General features: G+C 34.5%; 1 protein-coding gene and 1 non-coding gene across 11 annotated transcripts in view; both read right to left on the bottom strand.

The window, feature by feature from the left end:
* Positions 1-15,421, bottom strand: part of bent (projectin protein bent) — a 155,731-nt gene that overhangs the window by 73,478 nt on the left and 66,832 nt on the right. For 7 of the 10 annotated variants that reach the window (XM_089739465.1, XM_089739458.1, XM_089739461.1 and 4 more), the window contains 18 exons: positions 14,876-15,001; positions 14,368-14,797; positions 13,904-14,009; positions 13,053-13,213; positions 12,504-12,642; positions 11,882-12,096; positions 11,121-11,452; positions 10,736-10,919; positions 10,103-10,227; positions 8,381-8,558; positions 7,936-8,060; positions 7,274-7,300; positions 5,212-5,371; positions 4,819-4,952; positions 4,437-4,608; positions 4,066-4,217; positions 3,187-3,337; positions 2,422-2,530 (listed from right to left, as the gene is read on the bottom strand). In XM_089739465.1, coding sequence (XP_089595591.1) covers positions 2,422-2,530; positions 3,187-3,337; positions 4,066-4,217; positions 4,437-4,608; positions 4,819-4,952; positions 5,212-5,371; positions 7,274-7,300; positions 7,936-8,060; positions 8,381-8,558; positions 10,103-10,227; positions 10,736-10,919; positions 11,121-11,452; positions 11,882-12,096; positions 12,504-12,642; positions 13,053-13,213; positions 13,904-14,009; positions 14,368-14,797; positions 14,876-15,001 — 3,026 coding nt within the window. The remainder of the gene's footprint in view (positions 1-2,421; positions 2,531-3,186; positions 3,338-4,065; positions 4,218-4,436; positions 4,609-4,818; positions 4,953-5,211; positions 5,372-7,273; positions 7,301-7,935; positions 8,061-8,380; positions 8,559-10,102; positions 10,228-10,735; positions 10,920-11,120; positions 11,453-11,881; positions 12,097-12,503; positions 12,643-13,052; positions 13,214-13,903; positions 14,010-14,367; positions 14,798-14,875; positions 15,002-15,421) is intronic. The other 3 variants (XM_089739460.1, XM_089739466.1, XM_089739467.1) reach the window with 1 other exon arrangement.
* LOC114248704 (U1 spliceosomal RNA) lies at positions 1,778-1,940 on the bottom strand. Its single transcript, XR_003624960.2, has one exon. It is a non-coding gene; the product is annotated as a U1 spliceosomal RNA (small nuclear RNA).

Below are 15,421 nucleotides of genomic sequence, written 5' to 3'. Positions count from 1 at the left end.
TAAACGGCCAGATTTCATTAAAACTGTAGATTTATCGAGGACTAATGACAATATAATTTGATAAGATTATTCCATTATTCAATTTGCAAAATAAGATTTTTGCCAATTTATATAATTTTTGTCTATAGTCGATAAGGCAGGAATTGATGTTAAAGTACTTAATAGTTTTAAAAGTACGCTTTTATAGAAAATTTAACTAAAAAATGAAAAATAAATAATAGTTTAAAAAAACAAAAAACACGCTTTATATAAAATTCAACTAAAAAATAGAAAATAAAGAACAATGCCCAAAAGTGGGCCAACTTTATGTCAAAACTATTTGTACTTGAAAAACTATGCCTTATTTTTTCACGTTGTTTAGTTTATGTATCAACATTTCTTTCAACCCGGCATTGTTTTCCAAAAAAATAAATTACTTAATTGATAACATCCCAAAACTATCCATGCCATAGTTTTTAAATTCGCCAATAGGCAAAGGGCTTAGCCCATACAGCCTTATAGCAAACCTATATGCTGTCAAACGAAAGAGTTGCTTGTGACTTGAACTTGAAGGCTTCTTAGTTTATTTTTGTTCAATTAAATATTTATTGTAATAATAATTATTACTTAAAACCATGAATTATTTAATATTTTTAGATATTAATGATTCCATTAGTAAAAATATCGATGGCCTACCATTACTCTTCTTATTATATATGACCAGAGAGTTTTGGCAGCAACCCGAGTGAAGCGTCACTTGAATTTTTATTTTAATGTTTTTTTAATAATTTATTGTGTAATTTGTATTATTTGTATTTGTAATATTGTGTATAAAAGGTCTGCGTAAGCTCATGCTCAGTCAATGTGGTATTCGTCGAGTTGACGTCAAAACTCCCAAAAAGCAATAAAAAGAGATACACCGGCTTTTTATTGACATAAAAAATATATAACTTCGACAGACTAGGCTGTATAGGCTACGCTCTTTGCCTGCTTATTGGTGAATTTAAAAACAACATCAACAATATCGTTGCCGGCTTCCGGATTTGGGCTTTATTAGGGCTTATTTCTAGCAACATTAACCACAATTAACTTATTTAATACTGTAAATAATTATGAGAACGATTATTGATTTCGAAGAAAACAATTAGCAACTTAATTTTAGCTGCAGAAAAAAACAGATTTCTGTTAAACCTAGGTGAGAATATAAAAATCGTTTTCTGAATATGAAACGATATTTCTTTGTCTATCAAATTAAGTTAAAACCATCATGACAGGACAACTTTTTTTAGGGGCCCAAACGCCCATAGAAAATGGGCATTGTCCTTTAAAAAATTTAAATTGAAAATGGTGTAAAATATATTTTATTTAAAAAAAGCGTGGGGTGCTTCTTAAGATATTATTGAAATAATAATTCTACTACTCATATCTGTCAGAAAAATAAACTATTATTTTTAATAGTAACAAAATATTTGATTTCTAAAATGTAAAATTTGTTCCTCCGGTTTATTGAGCTGTCTGATTAGTATGTAAGGAATTGTTTTCCTGAATTGCTAATTAAGAGCTAAATTTTATTTTAAGCATACTTCAAGTCATTTCTACCTTTTTAGTTACAGCTGTGCAAAGTACTGTAGAGAGATGAGATGGACCAATACAAAATAAATCTCCGAAATGAAACATTAAGCTAAAAACTTTAGTGAGTAAGTTATAAATGTGTACTTAATGCACACAGTTGATTGTAACTTGTAACATTATATGACGTGTATATTACATAGAAGTTGTGTGTATAAGGTATAAAATGAGAGGACGGCGCGTACGCAGTCCTCACTACCAAAAATTACGCGTCCGAGTTATCCGCATTAGGGATAATCGCAAGGGTCAACCACTCCGCAGTGCAATGGAGCAGCCTGGGCCCTGGGGGAACCGCCTAACTGATCACGGTATCCCCTACGCCAGGTAAGTATGCTTTACATCGCAAAGGGCTCAGAAAGTCATTGCAACACTGAGTATCTCGTCATCGCGATTCAGTTTGGAGTTTGAAACAGCTTAGTGCCATCTTGCGGTTAGTTTAAGAAACAAAACGTAGAAAATTGTGTATCTATTACACTGGCAGATGAAACTTAAATTTCCACTTATATAGGGTTTTAGCTGACATTGAGATCAATAATTTAAACCAATGTAATAATTTGGTACTTATTTTCAGAAATCACATTTTTACCTTTAGAAAAACCTTATATCACAACTACAACAATGACAACTATATTATGTTTGCACAAAGATTCAATGCATTTAAGTTACTAACATAGATTATAAGTAATTCTTACTAACAAAATGTTACGGTTTTAAAAAAAAAACTGAAATAAAGTATAAATAAAATAAATTTATCGAATTTCACATCATAAAATAAAAGTGCTCAATACTGAATCGAGATAAAGAGCAACTTACCAGGTGGTCTCTGGTGGAGGTTCACCAATGACATCCACAGACCATTTGTGAGTACGACCAGCCTTGATGATAACAGACTTGAATGTACTGCGCTCGATGCGTGGCTTGACTATTTTGAACAATATAAAAGAGTTTAAATAATGATTAACGCTGATATTAATAATGTTATAATTGCAACTTTATTTTATCCAAAAGGGTATTATGCATCTGTTATCATCCAGAATAAGCTGAATGATGTCCAAGAACGAAAAGAATTCACTATTTAATTTTGTTCTTTTTTTTAAATTTAATGCATGTGGTAATTGCTAACAAAAAAGTGTAAGAACACAGAAGACTTATGAACTTTAAATTAATTACTTTTTTCATGTCTCATAGTCCTTAGAAGTGTTTAAATATATTATTAGAGAGAATATTTAAGTAGTGTATTATAATACAAAAAACACTGTGACAAATACAAAATTGTTTAATAACTTTTCATTGAGTAATATTTTATATTATTTAGAATTATTGTTTTTATTATTAGTTTTTTATGTTTTTGTTTTACCCAAAAATATATTTTAGTTTGGTATTTTAGCATTACCTATATTGTTATCAAAACTAATATTAAAAATAATGAATGTGACTGTAAAACTGTTGCAATAATTATATTTTCATTAGTAGAAAACAATATTCTGCTATTTTAAAAACTTAAAGGGCAGATGTTTAACATTATTCTTTATTATGCTCATCAATAATAACTGAAAAAATAAATTTGATTTTACTTACGGTTCTTATGTTTACATAGATGGTTGTCAGTGGGCTCTGAAGCGTCACCAACTCCAGCTTTGTTGTAAGCTTTGACACGGAACTGGTAAACCATCTTTTCTTTGAGACCTTCTACCTTGTATTCAGTCTTTGTATCATTCGTCTTGACAACCTGTACACACCAGAATGTTGCATCAAAACTATTGTCTAAATAATAAAATTTTAAATTAGAAAATAAAAAATTATTTCTAGTAGAGGCAAGTTATCTGGTTATTACTCAAACATTTTTAAGCATTTTTTTAGCACAGTTATTGTCTCCAACAATCATTCATAAGAATGGTGTTGATATTGGACTATATTTATTCCTCTTAAAAGGTCTTTAAGACATTAACGTCATTGTAACACAGCCGTTAAGTGTTTTGTCAAATTAGTGAGACAATCACCACACTTTGCTTCAATTCTTTGAAGGCGAGATGTATTAAGTTTGCAGGCCAACGTCAATCCCAGAACCTTAGGAAAATCTTTGGATCCATGAAAAAGTATTGCTAGATTAGTAGAGAGAAGAATAGTAAACATTTCTAAGAAACAGTTTTTGTCATTTAACTTTTTGAAATGAGTTCTCCACAGATTTTCGTAACCAGCGTGGGGCTGGAATTGTGAATGACCTGTGAACTAAGACATCAACCTTCTAAGAGTTAGACAAGGCTACGCTAGCCACCAGAGCATAATAGTTAGCTATGATCTTCATATTCAGATCATCTAGTCTAAATATATTGCGAATCTTGGTTAGCTAATAGATTATTTACATCTTATATCAAATAAGAAACACTTTTGTTATTTTAAGTTCAATGGCACAGATTTATATGGCCCAAAATATGACTACCCACGTATATAGCTTACCTCAATCCAATCAGGAGCAAATTTATCTTTCATTTCTACTACGTATCCCAATACGGGTCTGCCGCCGTTGTCGCTTGGAGGTTCCCATTGTAAAGTTACAGACATATTGTCGTAATCGACGATCGTCGGCTTTCCAGGCGCCTTTGGTGGGTCTAAAATTTAAAATCAGAGTTTTATCAGTCATTTTTTTACTTTGTTTATTTTTGTTAATTTTGCTAATGCTAAATAAATAATGTCAAGTTTTACGAACTGTCACGAAGTCAAACTCAACTTCGAATTTGGCGCTCTTTTGCGTTTTGTTTTAATCAAATCTTGAATGCGGTGAATATGTAATATTTTAACTTTTCAATAAATAATTTCAGTAAACTAACCATACGGATTTTTGGCGACAATGAATCCGTCAGTTTCTAGAGGTTCAGATTCTCCTTCCTTATTGACTGCACGGACTCTAAATTTGTACTTATGGTTAGGTGTGAGACCCTTCACTGTGAATTCTGTTGGTTCAGGTCCAGTCTCACCACAAGGTACCCAGTTTCCAGTATCCTAAAATAAAAGAACACACTTTAATAATCAACAGAATATTCGTTTTCCTAAAACTAAACATTTGTAAATCAGCGCTCCCTACTGAAGTGGTAGTTTTTGTAATAATGTAAAATTCAATACAAAAGATGTCGCTACTAACGCAATAGTTTTTAAACAAGTATTTTGTTTCTTGCTGGAAACGGTATCTTGTAGTAATACAAATAGAATTACCATATCCATTTTCTCAAGAGTGTATCCGGTGATGTCGGACCCTTGCCAGTCATCAGGTTTCTGCCATTTGACAGTTGCTTTCTCGGCACGAATGTCAACCACCTCAATTGGACCATTAGGCCTGTTCGGTTTGTCTGAAAGAGTTTTTTACCAGTAGTGAGTCTTAGCAAATATAATGGTAATATGACGAAGAAAAGAATATATTTCTTTTACTCAAGTTACTTAAAGAGATATATAAGACTACTGCACCGTAAATATTTTACATTACGTTCAATATATTTTTATCGATTTATGAAAAAAGAAAGTACATATCTTAATTATTTTTTCTTGGGCTTTTTATAATTACAGAAAATAAATATTATTTTAAATTAATTATCATATATAGTGTCTTACCAAGCACGACAACATCAGCAATACTCTCGCATGTTCCCGAAGAGTTGGTCAATACCAATTTGTATTTGCCACTGTCTGGTCTGGTGGTCTTTCTGACCGTGAGGACCGTGTTCCTCTCGTACTTGTCAATGGTGATACGGTCTCCATCGTCCCGAATTTCCTAAAGTTATAAGTTTTGTTTTAGAGAGAGAAATATTAAAATGGGATTGCAACTCATCGACAACAAACTCAATATTTCGGAAGAAAAAAAAAACTAGAGGAAAACAATAATCTAAAGAATCTTGGATCATAATCCAAAATTAATGTTATTATTTAATCCAATAACATTCTTCGTGCCAATAAGATAGCTAAAGTTGTTGGAGGGAGAATTGTTCTGAAAGTCTTTCATAACAAATTTCCTTTGTGTAAAAATACTTAATTAAATAAATAGAGAATAAAAACGAGTTGCATTCCCAAAATTCAGTAGAAAAAAGTGTTAGATACGTTTTGATAGTTGACGGTAAACCGTCGAGTGTTACCACATAAGAAAAATTGAAAGTGAATTCTACAGTAAAAAAAAGAAGTGTGTGCATTGCGTATGTTCATTCAATTAAGTAAAAAAATGCACTATGACCTGTGATTCGTTCGTGTCAAGTTGTGTATTGACCTTACTATTATTATTATTCTAACCTCTATTCGAAATATAGAGCTTTAGGTATTAAAAACCTACATTTTTGCTTAAGTGAAAAAACCTATCATGTTTTCCTAATGCCTACATCTTTATTTTTCTATCTAAAAGGCATAGGCAGTATAGCATGGTAGTGTGCATTGTAAGGCCACACGATGATGGCACTGCCTGGTCTATTTTTACAACGAACTAGTGATGCGTTACCGCTTGAAAAGTGAAACGACAGATATTAACATATAATGGAGACTTCAACTATGTACATGTGCCGCGCTCATCTTACACAGCAATGTATTGTAAAATGCACATTACGTAGGTATATATACATTAAAAAAATACACTAGCAGTCACTGCTACCCGGTAACAAAGGGAGGATTATAAAGAAAATGGAAATCAATCTAAGCGAAAAAAAAGCGTAAAAATACTTAAAGCGGTGACACAAAAAAATATATTATTTTATTCTTATTATTATATATTCGTTATTTATTTTTCAATGTTTTGAAATCTCCATAGTTTTTCTATTTATGTAAAAGAAATTATCAACGGCATTCCTATTCCGCGTAGCCCTGATCAAAACAATGTTAGTCCTAATGGTAGCCGACGTCCGCGGGGAGACGGCACCTCAAGAAAAAAACAGATAATTTTAATAGTGTGGTTACAACATTGAAAGCTTACATAAAATGCGTGAAGCCACATAATAATACAACGATGTGTTCTTGTGCAATCGCATGTATTTTTGTGATTGTTTGAATCGGTGTAATAACGAAAATGAAGGATTTAATTATAAAAGTTATTATCGTTTTAAACATTATACAGAGTCGAAGATTTAAGAACTAAATACCACTTTCTCCTCTGATGGTATTTTTTTTTGTTTAGTTTTTTTTTTAGTTATTGAAACACATCAGTGTCGTCAATAATTTTGTTGTGGAAATTGATTTTAAATGTCAAAAAAAAAAAGAGAAAACGTAGCTTTAAAAATGTTAATAAATTTTAAGGCATCAGTAATTATGATCGAATTTCAATCATTGGGTGAAGACTACATTTTTTTATGCGCCATGTAAAATCCAATAGAATCGTGACCCGTATAATGTATCAAGCACGTTTTTCATACATATTTTACATGCAACATATTTCTGCTGTGAAGCACTTTGAAAGATGAAGTCAACATTATTATTCCTCTTCCCAGATTGTTGCCGCGAAAAAGATGGAATAGGGCATTTGTTTATCTTTCAGCGTAGGCTAGTAAAAACATGCTTGAACGAAATATTTCAAGATTACACCGATCAAACAATAGTCGAGTAGTGTTAGCCACATTTGAAAGTGTAGAATTGTGAAGAATAAAGTGTATTTTTAGAAACATTTATAGCGTGTAACGTTGGCCATTTTTGTCCGTCTAACCTTCTCCGTGTACGGCTTGCCGCGTTTCTTTTTCGAGGAAAAAAAACAAAAACAGTATTACAATATGTACCAAGAATGAAAGTTTACTTAAATAGCACTTATGAGTGAGAGTAATTTTGATAGATTTTAATACATCGTCTTCTCGCATTAAAACTGTATAATCTCAAAACTTACTAATTTTACAGGAGGGTGTTTTAAAGGTTTAACATGTGATATTTTTAATCATAATAATAATGATCTTTGCAACATTTATTTTTTATCTTTTACCAGTTACATTATCTGTCTTTTAAGGTAATATAAAAATAACTATTAATTTTGTTACTAGTAGTCAAAATATAGGTAAACTAAAAATTATTCAACTAAAACTAAACTATGCTGTTTTGACAGTATTTATGAGAAAAATACTGGTGATATGAAATGATTCCGCATATTAACTCAATATTTCGAATATTTTTGGAAATTGCACACTTTTAATGCGAAAAGACGACATCTTTCCAAAAAAAATCCACAGACGGCGATGACATCTTTCTAACTTGCGTATTTATGGCAAAAAATAATAAACAGTGTTTGGTTATATCATCTAATTAGATCATTTTCAGTTTGATTGAAAAAGAAAAGGTTTTTGTTCAATGTCAAATAGAAATAATTTTAATGATGCTTACCTCTTCTCCCTTCATCCATTTAACCTCCGGTTCAGGCTCACCGCCGTATTTAATATCGAAACTTATCACCTGTCCCTTCTTGATGATCATGTTCTGGAGACCCTCACCGATAATGTAAGGTTTGACTGTAAAAAATACACAAAAAAGATTACATAAACTTTTCAAATTGAGTGCAGTAATCCGTGATTAGGTTGATTTATTTTATCGACTAATATAGTTGGTATCAATTTATTAATAAGTATTAAGTAAAAGTAGTGGAACAACTTTTCGAAGATCGACCTGGTACTTTAGGTTTTGTTTTGTAGTTCATTTTATAGCAGGCCCAATTATCCATTTCATTTATTATTCGTTATTAAGTAAGAAATACAATTTATCCATAATAATTCGACGAGTACGTATCTTAACCATAATTTTTTTTTAAAACAATTTTATCAGTTGAACTTACCAAATCGGCATTTAGCAATGATGGGTTTGGTAGCGTCACTTGGTTCACCGGGGCCGGCTTTGTTGATCGCTCGGACCCTGAATTCGTAGGTGCAACCTTCCTTCAATCCATCCTGCGTGGCAGCTAAGCAATCGCCGGGCACCTCCTTACCGGTAACCCAGTCTTTGCCGAATTTCTCCTGCGAGATAAAAAAAACAGTAAAATAAAAAATATTCTAATGTGATTAAGAACCTGTGGCGTTTAAGAACGCATCTTTTTATGACGCGTAAGCCGGAACGCACGAGAGGTGGGAAAAAGAAGATAGTCTGTGACATGGGACCTTTTTACCGCCGAAAATACATAAGACGAAAAAATAATGTGTCTAGCTTAGAACTGTGTAAGCCGCTGCAACAATAAAACTCCTGTCGTTTCAACTGTGGTGTTAATTACGAGTGATCCAAAAACACGATTTTCCCGCGAAATAAAGAAGGAACTCTATACGGACTCCCTCAAACCGATACGGTAGCAGAAAATTCAGTATTGAGATTCTGTTTAAAATGAGACCCTCGTTCTTATTGATATTTATCCCCCACTAATAGGTACATGTAACAGATACAATGTGCTCGCAATGCTAACAGCCGTCTCCAATGGAAGAACATCGCTCGACGTGGGGCTGCCTTGGAAGCGAACGGTGACGAGACGCAACCCTGTCCATCCACACAGCCCCGACTACCCTACCAAGAGTATCCGACTAGGAAGAAGAATAGGCACATATGAACCTTAACTCCCTTGTCCTATTGCGGGACTCAGTAGAGGCAGGTTGGTTACCTTGAATAGGGTTTAGTCTAATCTAACCACTATTCAGTCTACTTGAATGCTTGGTGAACCCTGGATCTTCTTTTTTTTCTCTACCTTATCCCACTAGGTAGGGTCGGCACAACTATTTTTTTTCTTCCATTCTCTTCTATCAGCCGTCATCTCAATACTATATGCTAATATCTTACAACACTGAAAGAAATCCTATATCGGGGCAATTGTAGAATTTGTATCATTGAAATATGTAGATATAGGTCAAGTACATGTCAGGAGTCAAAATTTATGAGCTGCGTCAATGTTTTTCAGATTTGCTTATACGGCTTATAGCATTTTGCATCAGACGGCCACTTATTAGCTGGGTATGTAATAAGGCGTCTTAAAGATGGCGAGGTATGTATTTATTATATTATTATGTACGTATCAACTACTTCGGTCATATTGCTCGCCGACAGTCAGATAACTTGGACAAAGTGATTGTGACCGGCAAAATAGAAGGAAAGAGACCCCGCGGCCGATTATCTAGCCGTTGGTGTGATCAAATAATCGCCCTAACTGGGTTGTCAGTCGCAACCGCCATTCGAGAAGCTGAGGACCGGACGAGATGGAAACAGCTCACGAGACAGGCCACGGTCAAATTTCAGGGACACGACCTTCAGCAATGAAGAAAGCGACGAAGAAGAAGAAGAAGAATGGCAGGTAGTCCATTAAATTGAAAATATGCACACGCTTTTAAAACCGATGACAATACAATAATTTTGCTCTAATATCCTAACAGTATCCATCAGGAAAAGAAAATATGAAAGTAATTATTGTCAGTTTGAATAATCCGAATGGTTTGTATTTAAGCTTTTTTTTCACTGTATTTAACTTATTTGTTATCTGTATGGATCATATATAGATTTAAAAACCAAAAAATTAGCTAATAACCTTATACTCAATGACGTAGCCGGTGATGGGAGCACCGCCATCGTTCTCAGGTTTCTGCCACTTAAGGTCTGCGTGATCCTTGTCCCAGTCAGTGAGTTCCACGTTTTTAGGTTTCGATGGCTCATCTGCAATTAGTAATAGAGTTCGTTAATTGAACCAGCTATAAGCGAATTCAACAATAGGCTTATCAGTTACGGAATTACAAAAATGATTTTAATATTACACCATTGTTTAGTGGTGTGCATAAGGGTAGAAACCTTAACTATTGCGCTAATGAAAACTTTAAATGTCCTATCGTAAGTACTGGTGGTATGCGAGCTCACAGGATACCATATCATAAACCTCCTAAAGCAATCTCCAGTTCCGGTTTGAAGGATAGGAAAATTATATCAATGCAATAAAACTTATGATAACGGTAACACCATTAGCATAGTGTGAGCTTCAGTACTCCTATAACGCCAAAATCATACAACCCAAATGCATCCCAAAATCATGTATCTAAATTAGCCAAAAACGATAATTACAGCTTTGCTATTTTAAAAGGATATAAAACCCATATAAATACAATGAACATATTTTTTAAATAGTTTGAGTGGAAAATTAGTACGCATCTTGCAATAGCTTCAGCCTTACCCCAAGGATCCTTGGCCAAAACGGGTTTGGAGAAGAGACCGGGTTCGCTTGAACCGATCTTGTTAACAGCACGGATTCTAAATTTGTACGTCTTCTTGGGGATGAGGTCTTCTACCTTGAACTTAGTTGGTTCACCGTATGGTACTTCAGCCACATTGTCCCAACCGGCTTTGAGAGACATATCCTAAAAAGAAGCGATTGAATAAGTGTTTACATACTTATAGTTTACGTAATTAAGGATGATAAAGATTTCAACTTGAAGTAACGGTACTGTGAATTTGTGCGCCATTTATAACAAATTCAAGACCAGGATTGTAGATGCAATGGAAACCTGGACTTACTCGATGATGTATTTAGCAGAACTGACGAATTAAACACTAATTACCTGTCTCTCGATAACGTATTTGATGATTGGTGAACCACCGTCATCCTGTGGCGTTTTCCACGCGACAACGCAAGAAGTTTGGAAGACCTCTGACACTTCTACATCTTGCGGAGCTGTAGGCGCGCTCTGCATGGTGACATTAACATCTTTAGAGTCTTCACCCTGGGCGTTCGACAATTTGATCTGGTATTTTCCTGATCCTTCGCGTGATGGCTTCTTAAATTTGAAGAGAACCTTTTCTTGTTCAACAACAACCTCGACTTCTTTGGCTGGTAAGGCTTTTCCGTCTTTCCATAATTTCGCTTCAATTGGTGTTTGTCGGGTACCAGTAACTGTAAATTAAAAGAAAGTTAGCTGTTCGTCTTGTTTCCAAATATTTATTTTCAATTATTCGTACATATTAATCTATCTACAAAATTTATTGGATTTAAAAAACAATTATGTATGGTCACATCACTGTATGTACCCACATCTTATTCACGGATGTTAGTTTTTGTCCATGCTAATCTGATTACTAATATTATGCATATTATAAATGCGAAAGTGCTCAAGTTTGTCTATCACCTTTTAGGTACTTTATCGATCATCACAAAATATTGCATACATTATCCATCATCCGAATTCAAAACTATGATCATTGTCATAATACCGTGGCAATGCTTAGAAATAGCTTTGTTTAATCTACATAATGTTCTGGTTGCGAATCGTTAATTCTGTCAAATCTCAAATTTATACATGACTATAATACAATTTTCACATACCTTTATAAGGCACCTCAATGACGAAGGGATGTCCAGCAGGACCATTGAATTCATCAGGACATTCGATGGCAGGTTTGGATTCACCCTTCTTCACGGTCAGTTTACAAGAAGAGGTCAGCTTGCCAGATTCGCACAAGATTTCACCGTCGTCTTCCATCTCCAGTTTGTTGAAGATTAGTTGGTGTTTGCCACCGCCCAGATTTTTGATTTCAATTCTGTTTAAAAAAAAACTGATTAGATCAATCGGTGGGATCTACACAATATTTAATGGAAACGTCTATTTTGAAATCATAAATCCATTAACTTCTATATCGTTCCCTCACTACTGAGGATCGCGACCACATGCGACGTACTTCCAATGTGCTCGATCATGGGTGGCATGGACCGCATGGTACTGACTACGAACAAGTGCTTCTCTTTAGTTCTTCTCTAGTGATCTGGCTGGTGTTCTGCCCACGGCGCGCTTGCCCTCTATGCGACCCGTAATTATGAGCTTCTCTAATTCATGTCTGGGAGACCGCATGACATGTCCGAAGAAGCTCATAACACGTTCCCGGCATTAATCCATTAAACATTACTTTAATTCACGTATGAAACAAAAGTTATATAGTGTGAAACTGACCTCTCATTGGGTACGATTGGTTGTCCGTTGAATGACCAAACTGCTTCTGCTGTTTGATCTTGCAGCTCGACTTCGAGGACGACCCTATCTCTCTCAATAGCTTCTGTGTCTTTCAGCTTCTTGTTGAACCGATTGGCGTCTAAAGAAAACAATTAAGCATCAACCAGCATTCTTAGTATACAATAACTGTATTATAGTCGTTACATGGTTGCTTATCTTTATCTTTTGATAAGCCAAGACTGGGATTTTCTTTTCAACTACTCCAAATATTTTTAAATCTAATGGCTTGGATATTTGGTCACATTTAACCTGCGATTGATTACAAATTTTGCATGAACGGTTAAAGAACGTTGGGCAGTTTTAAAAGTACAATAGGTACTCATGCTCCACCATTTATTTCTTTTTTTTTTGTTCATCAAATTATTAAATAAATAACAAATATATTTTTCCATAATTTTGATTGATATATATTCTGCGGTAGAAAACTGCTCGTACAAGATGTGGATTTAAAAAACAGTTTTCATAATAGAATAGTTAAACAACACTTACAATTGACAATAAGTTCGCACTGAGTCTCGTCAGCGTTAGTGGTACACTTGAAGTGTCCAGCGTCCGTGACCTTGGCGTCCTTTATGATAACCTTCCGCTTGCGACCTTCTTTCACAATTGAAATTCGCTTGTCTGGTTTCAGAGGCTCATTGTTCTTGAACCTAGAAGTGTATATCAAGGTTTAGCCTAAGTATTCTAATGAGCCCTTGTTACGTGGTTACTAAACAGGACATTTACGAAAACATATAGTTGACCGGCGGTAATGTGACAAACGTTTTTCAAGGGTACCGTCTTATACAATAAAAATTATCAAATAGAAATTGATATATAAATTTTTATATTCCAACAAACATCCTGTAATCTAGTACATTCTAAAATAATGTACCTTGTAATTTGATGAATTTCCTACACATTTCCAATCTGTTTAAGTTAATTGTGAGTTTTACCAAAATTATATTTTTTATTGCCATTATAGACACCGACGGTGTGCGATTACTGTCACTCTTCAATGCCATAATTTTCGATTGAAGAAGACATATCATAGTGCTCATATTATAGGCATGTTAGTTTACTGGTTTAGGCGAATTTGACAGAAACCAGATTATTCTAGTTTTAAAGTTTAATATACAATATTAAAATTCTATAAGAGTCATGGTTCTGTGATGTGGAATAATCAGTTTAATCCAAACTGTTGGTTTCGTTACCTCTCCTTGGATCCAGTTTATAACTCCCATGCTTATTACACTCATGTCAAATTGATTTGAATTAAGCAATACCGTTCAGAAGTATGTAATATTTACATAATAGTTTACCATAGTATATACTTTTAATCTATAGCAGTGATTACTTACCATTTCACATCACCGCTCGCGTCATCTAGCTCACAGAGCAGCGTTATGGTGTCCTTTTCGATGGCTTGTTGCGATTTTAATACCTTGGTGAATTTGTATGGGTATTCTAAAAACAAAACAGTACTTAACAAATCAAATCAAATAAAATTTATTCAACATAAATGAAAGTACACACTTGTTGAACGTCAAAAGAACTACCGCCAATTCACAAAAACTAGCCTCCGTCCTGAGAAGAATTGGCAAGAAACTCAGCGGGCATGTCTTCTTTTTTTTTAAATATTAGATTTTATTTTTTATAGTAATAGATTATTTTCTTAAATATTCATTTTTACAATGAAGATTATAACATAACAATTATTACAATATTGAAATGCCCGGAGCGAGCAACTCATTCCCAACTCAACACGACTCTTAAAAACTACGGGGCTTGGCTTAAAACATCTCAGCCTTATCTCGAAACTTACCTACGATCTTGACATCAGTCTCCGTTTTGTCTGGTTGCTTCTCAATCCTGCAAGTGTATTTGCCAGCATGATCGAACTTGGCATTTTTGATGATAAGCTTGCAGACACCGGACAAGTCCTTTGAGATTTGGTACTCGTCACCGTCTTCCAGTTTCTGGTCTCCTTTCCACCAGGAAACGATAGCCAGACTGTTGGATACGGCACACTCAAGTAACACTTCGTGCTTAGTGTAGCCACTGGTGTTCTTTTTCAAAGGTTTCGTGAAGGTATAAGTGGGGTCCGGTTCATCAACGTGCAGGAAGGCAGAGCATGAAACGCCACCGATTTCCAATGTGATCTTTCCAGTGTCGTCAACTTTAGGATTCATGATAATGAGTTTGTAGGAATCTTGTTCGTTTACTATCTTATATTTTGTACTAGGGAATAATTCCTGAAAAAAACATTTTAAATTACCTCACTTTTGACTGTCTGCCGTGCAGGTAATGCCGCGTAATTGATCATTACTTACATCTTTACGGAACAACCATTTCGGTTTCGAATTAGGCTTAGTGAAGATGGCTTCGAAGACCACCTTCTTATCCTTGCCCTCCTTAACATTTTGATCCACGAGTGGCTTCAAGAACGACTCTTGTTTCTGGAAAAAAATATGCAAGTCTTCACAATAAACGTGCACATTTGATGCTGAACAACACGTGTGCTGCAAGGTGCTCTTCAAAACAGAAAGCAGAAGTGTCGACCGTCTCACAGTACCTTGACTCCAACTACCCACGGTCAAATAACACGAAGTATATCAAAGACACAATCAGTGAAAAGTTTAACCCAGGCGTTAACATCAGCCATCCGTATAACCCACACCATAAACATCATGCTATGGTACAGAAATTGGAATTTCTAATTGTTTTCTTCTTCTTTAACTTTCTGAGCAATTTTGAAGAACGTGGTCTTGGAATTTGACTTGTGCTTTGTGCGAAAGTTGTATATTGTGCCAATGCTACGCAAGTATCCATTCGACTGATATAAATACAAAAGGAGAATCGAGTAATGTGCTAGCTAT

Source organism: Bombyx mandarina, chromosome A1, assembly GCF_030267445.1.
Source record: "Bombyx mandarina strain Sakado chromosome A1, ASM3026744v2".
Taxonomy (NCBI): domain Eukaryota; kingdom Metazoa; phylum Arthropoda; class Insecta; order Lepidoptera; family Bombycidae; genus Bombyx; species Bombyx mandarina.
The sequence above is the reverse complement of the archived record's forward strand: the minus strand, read 5'-3'. Positions and strand labels throughout refer to the sequence as shown.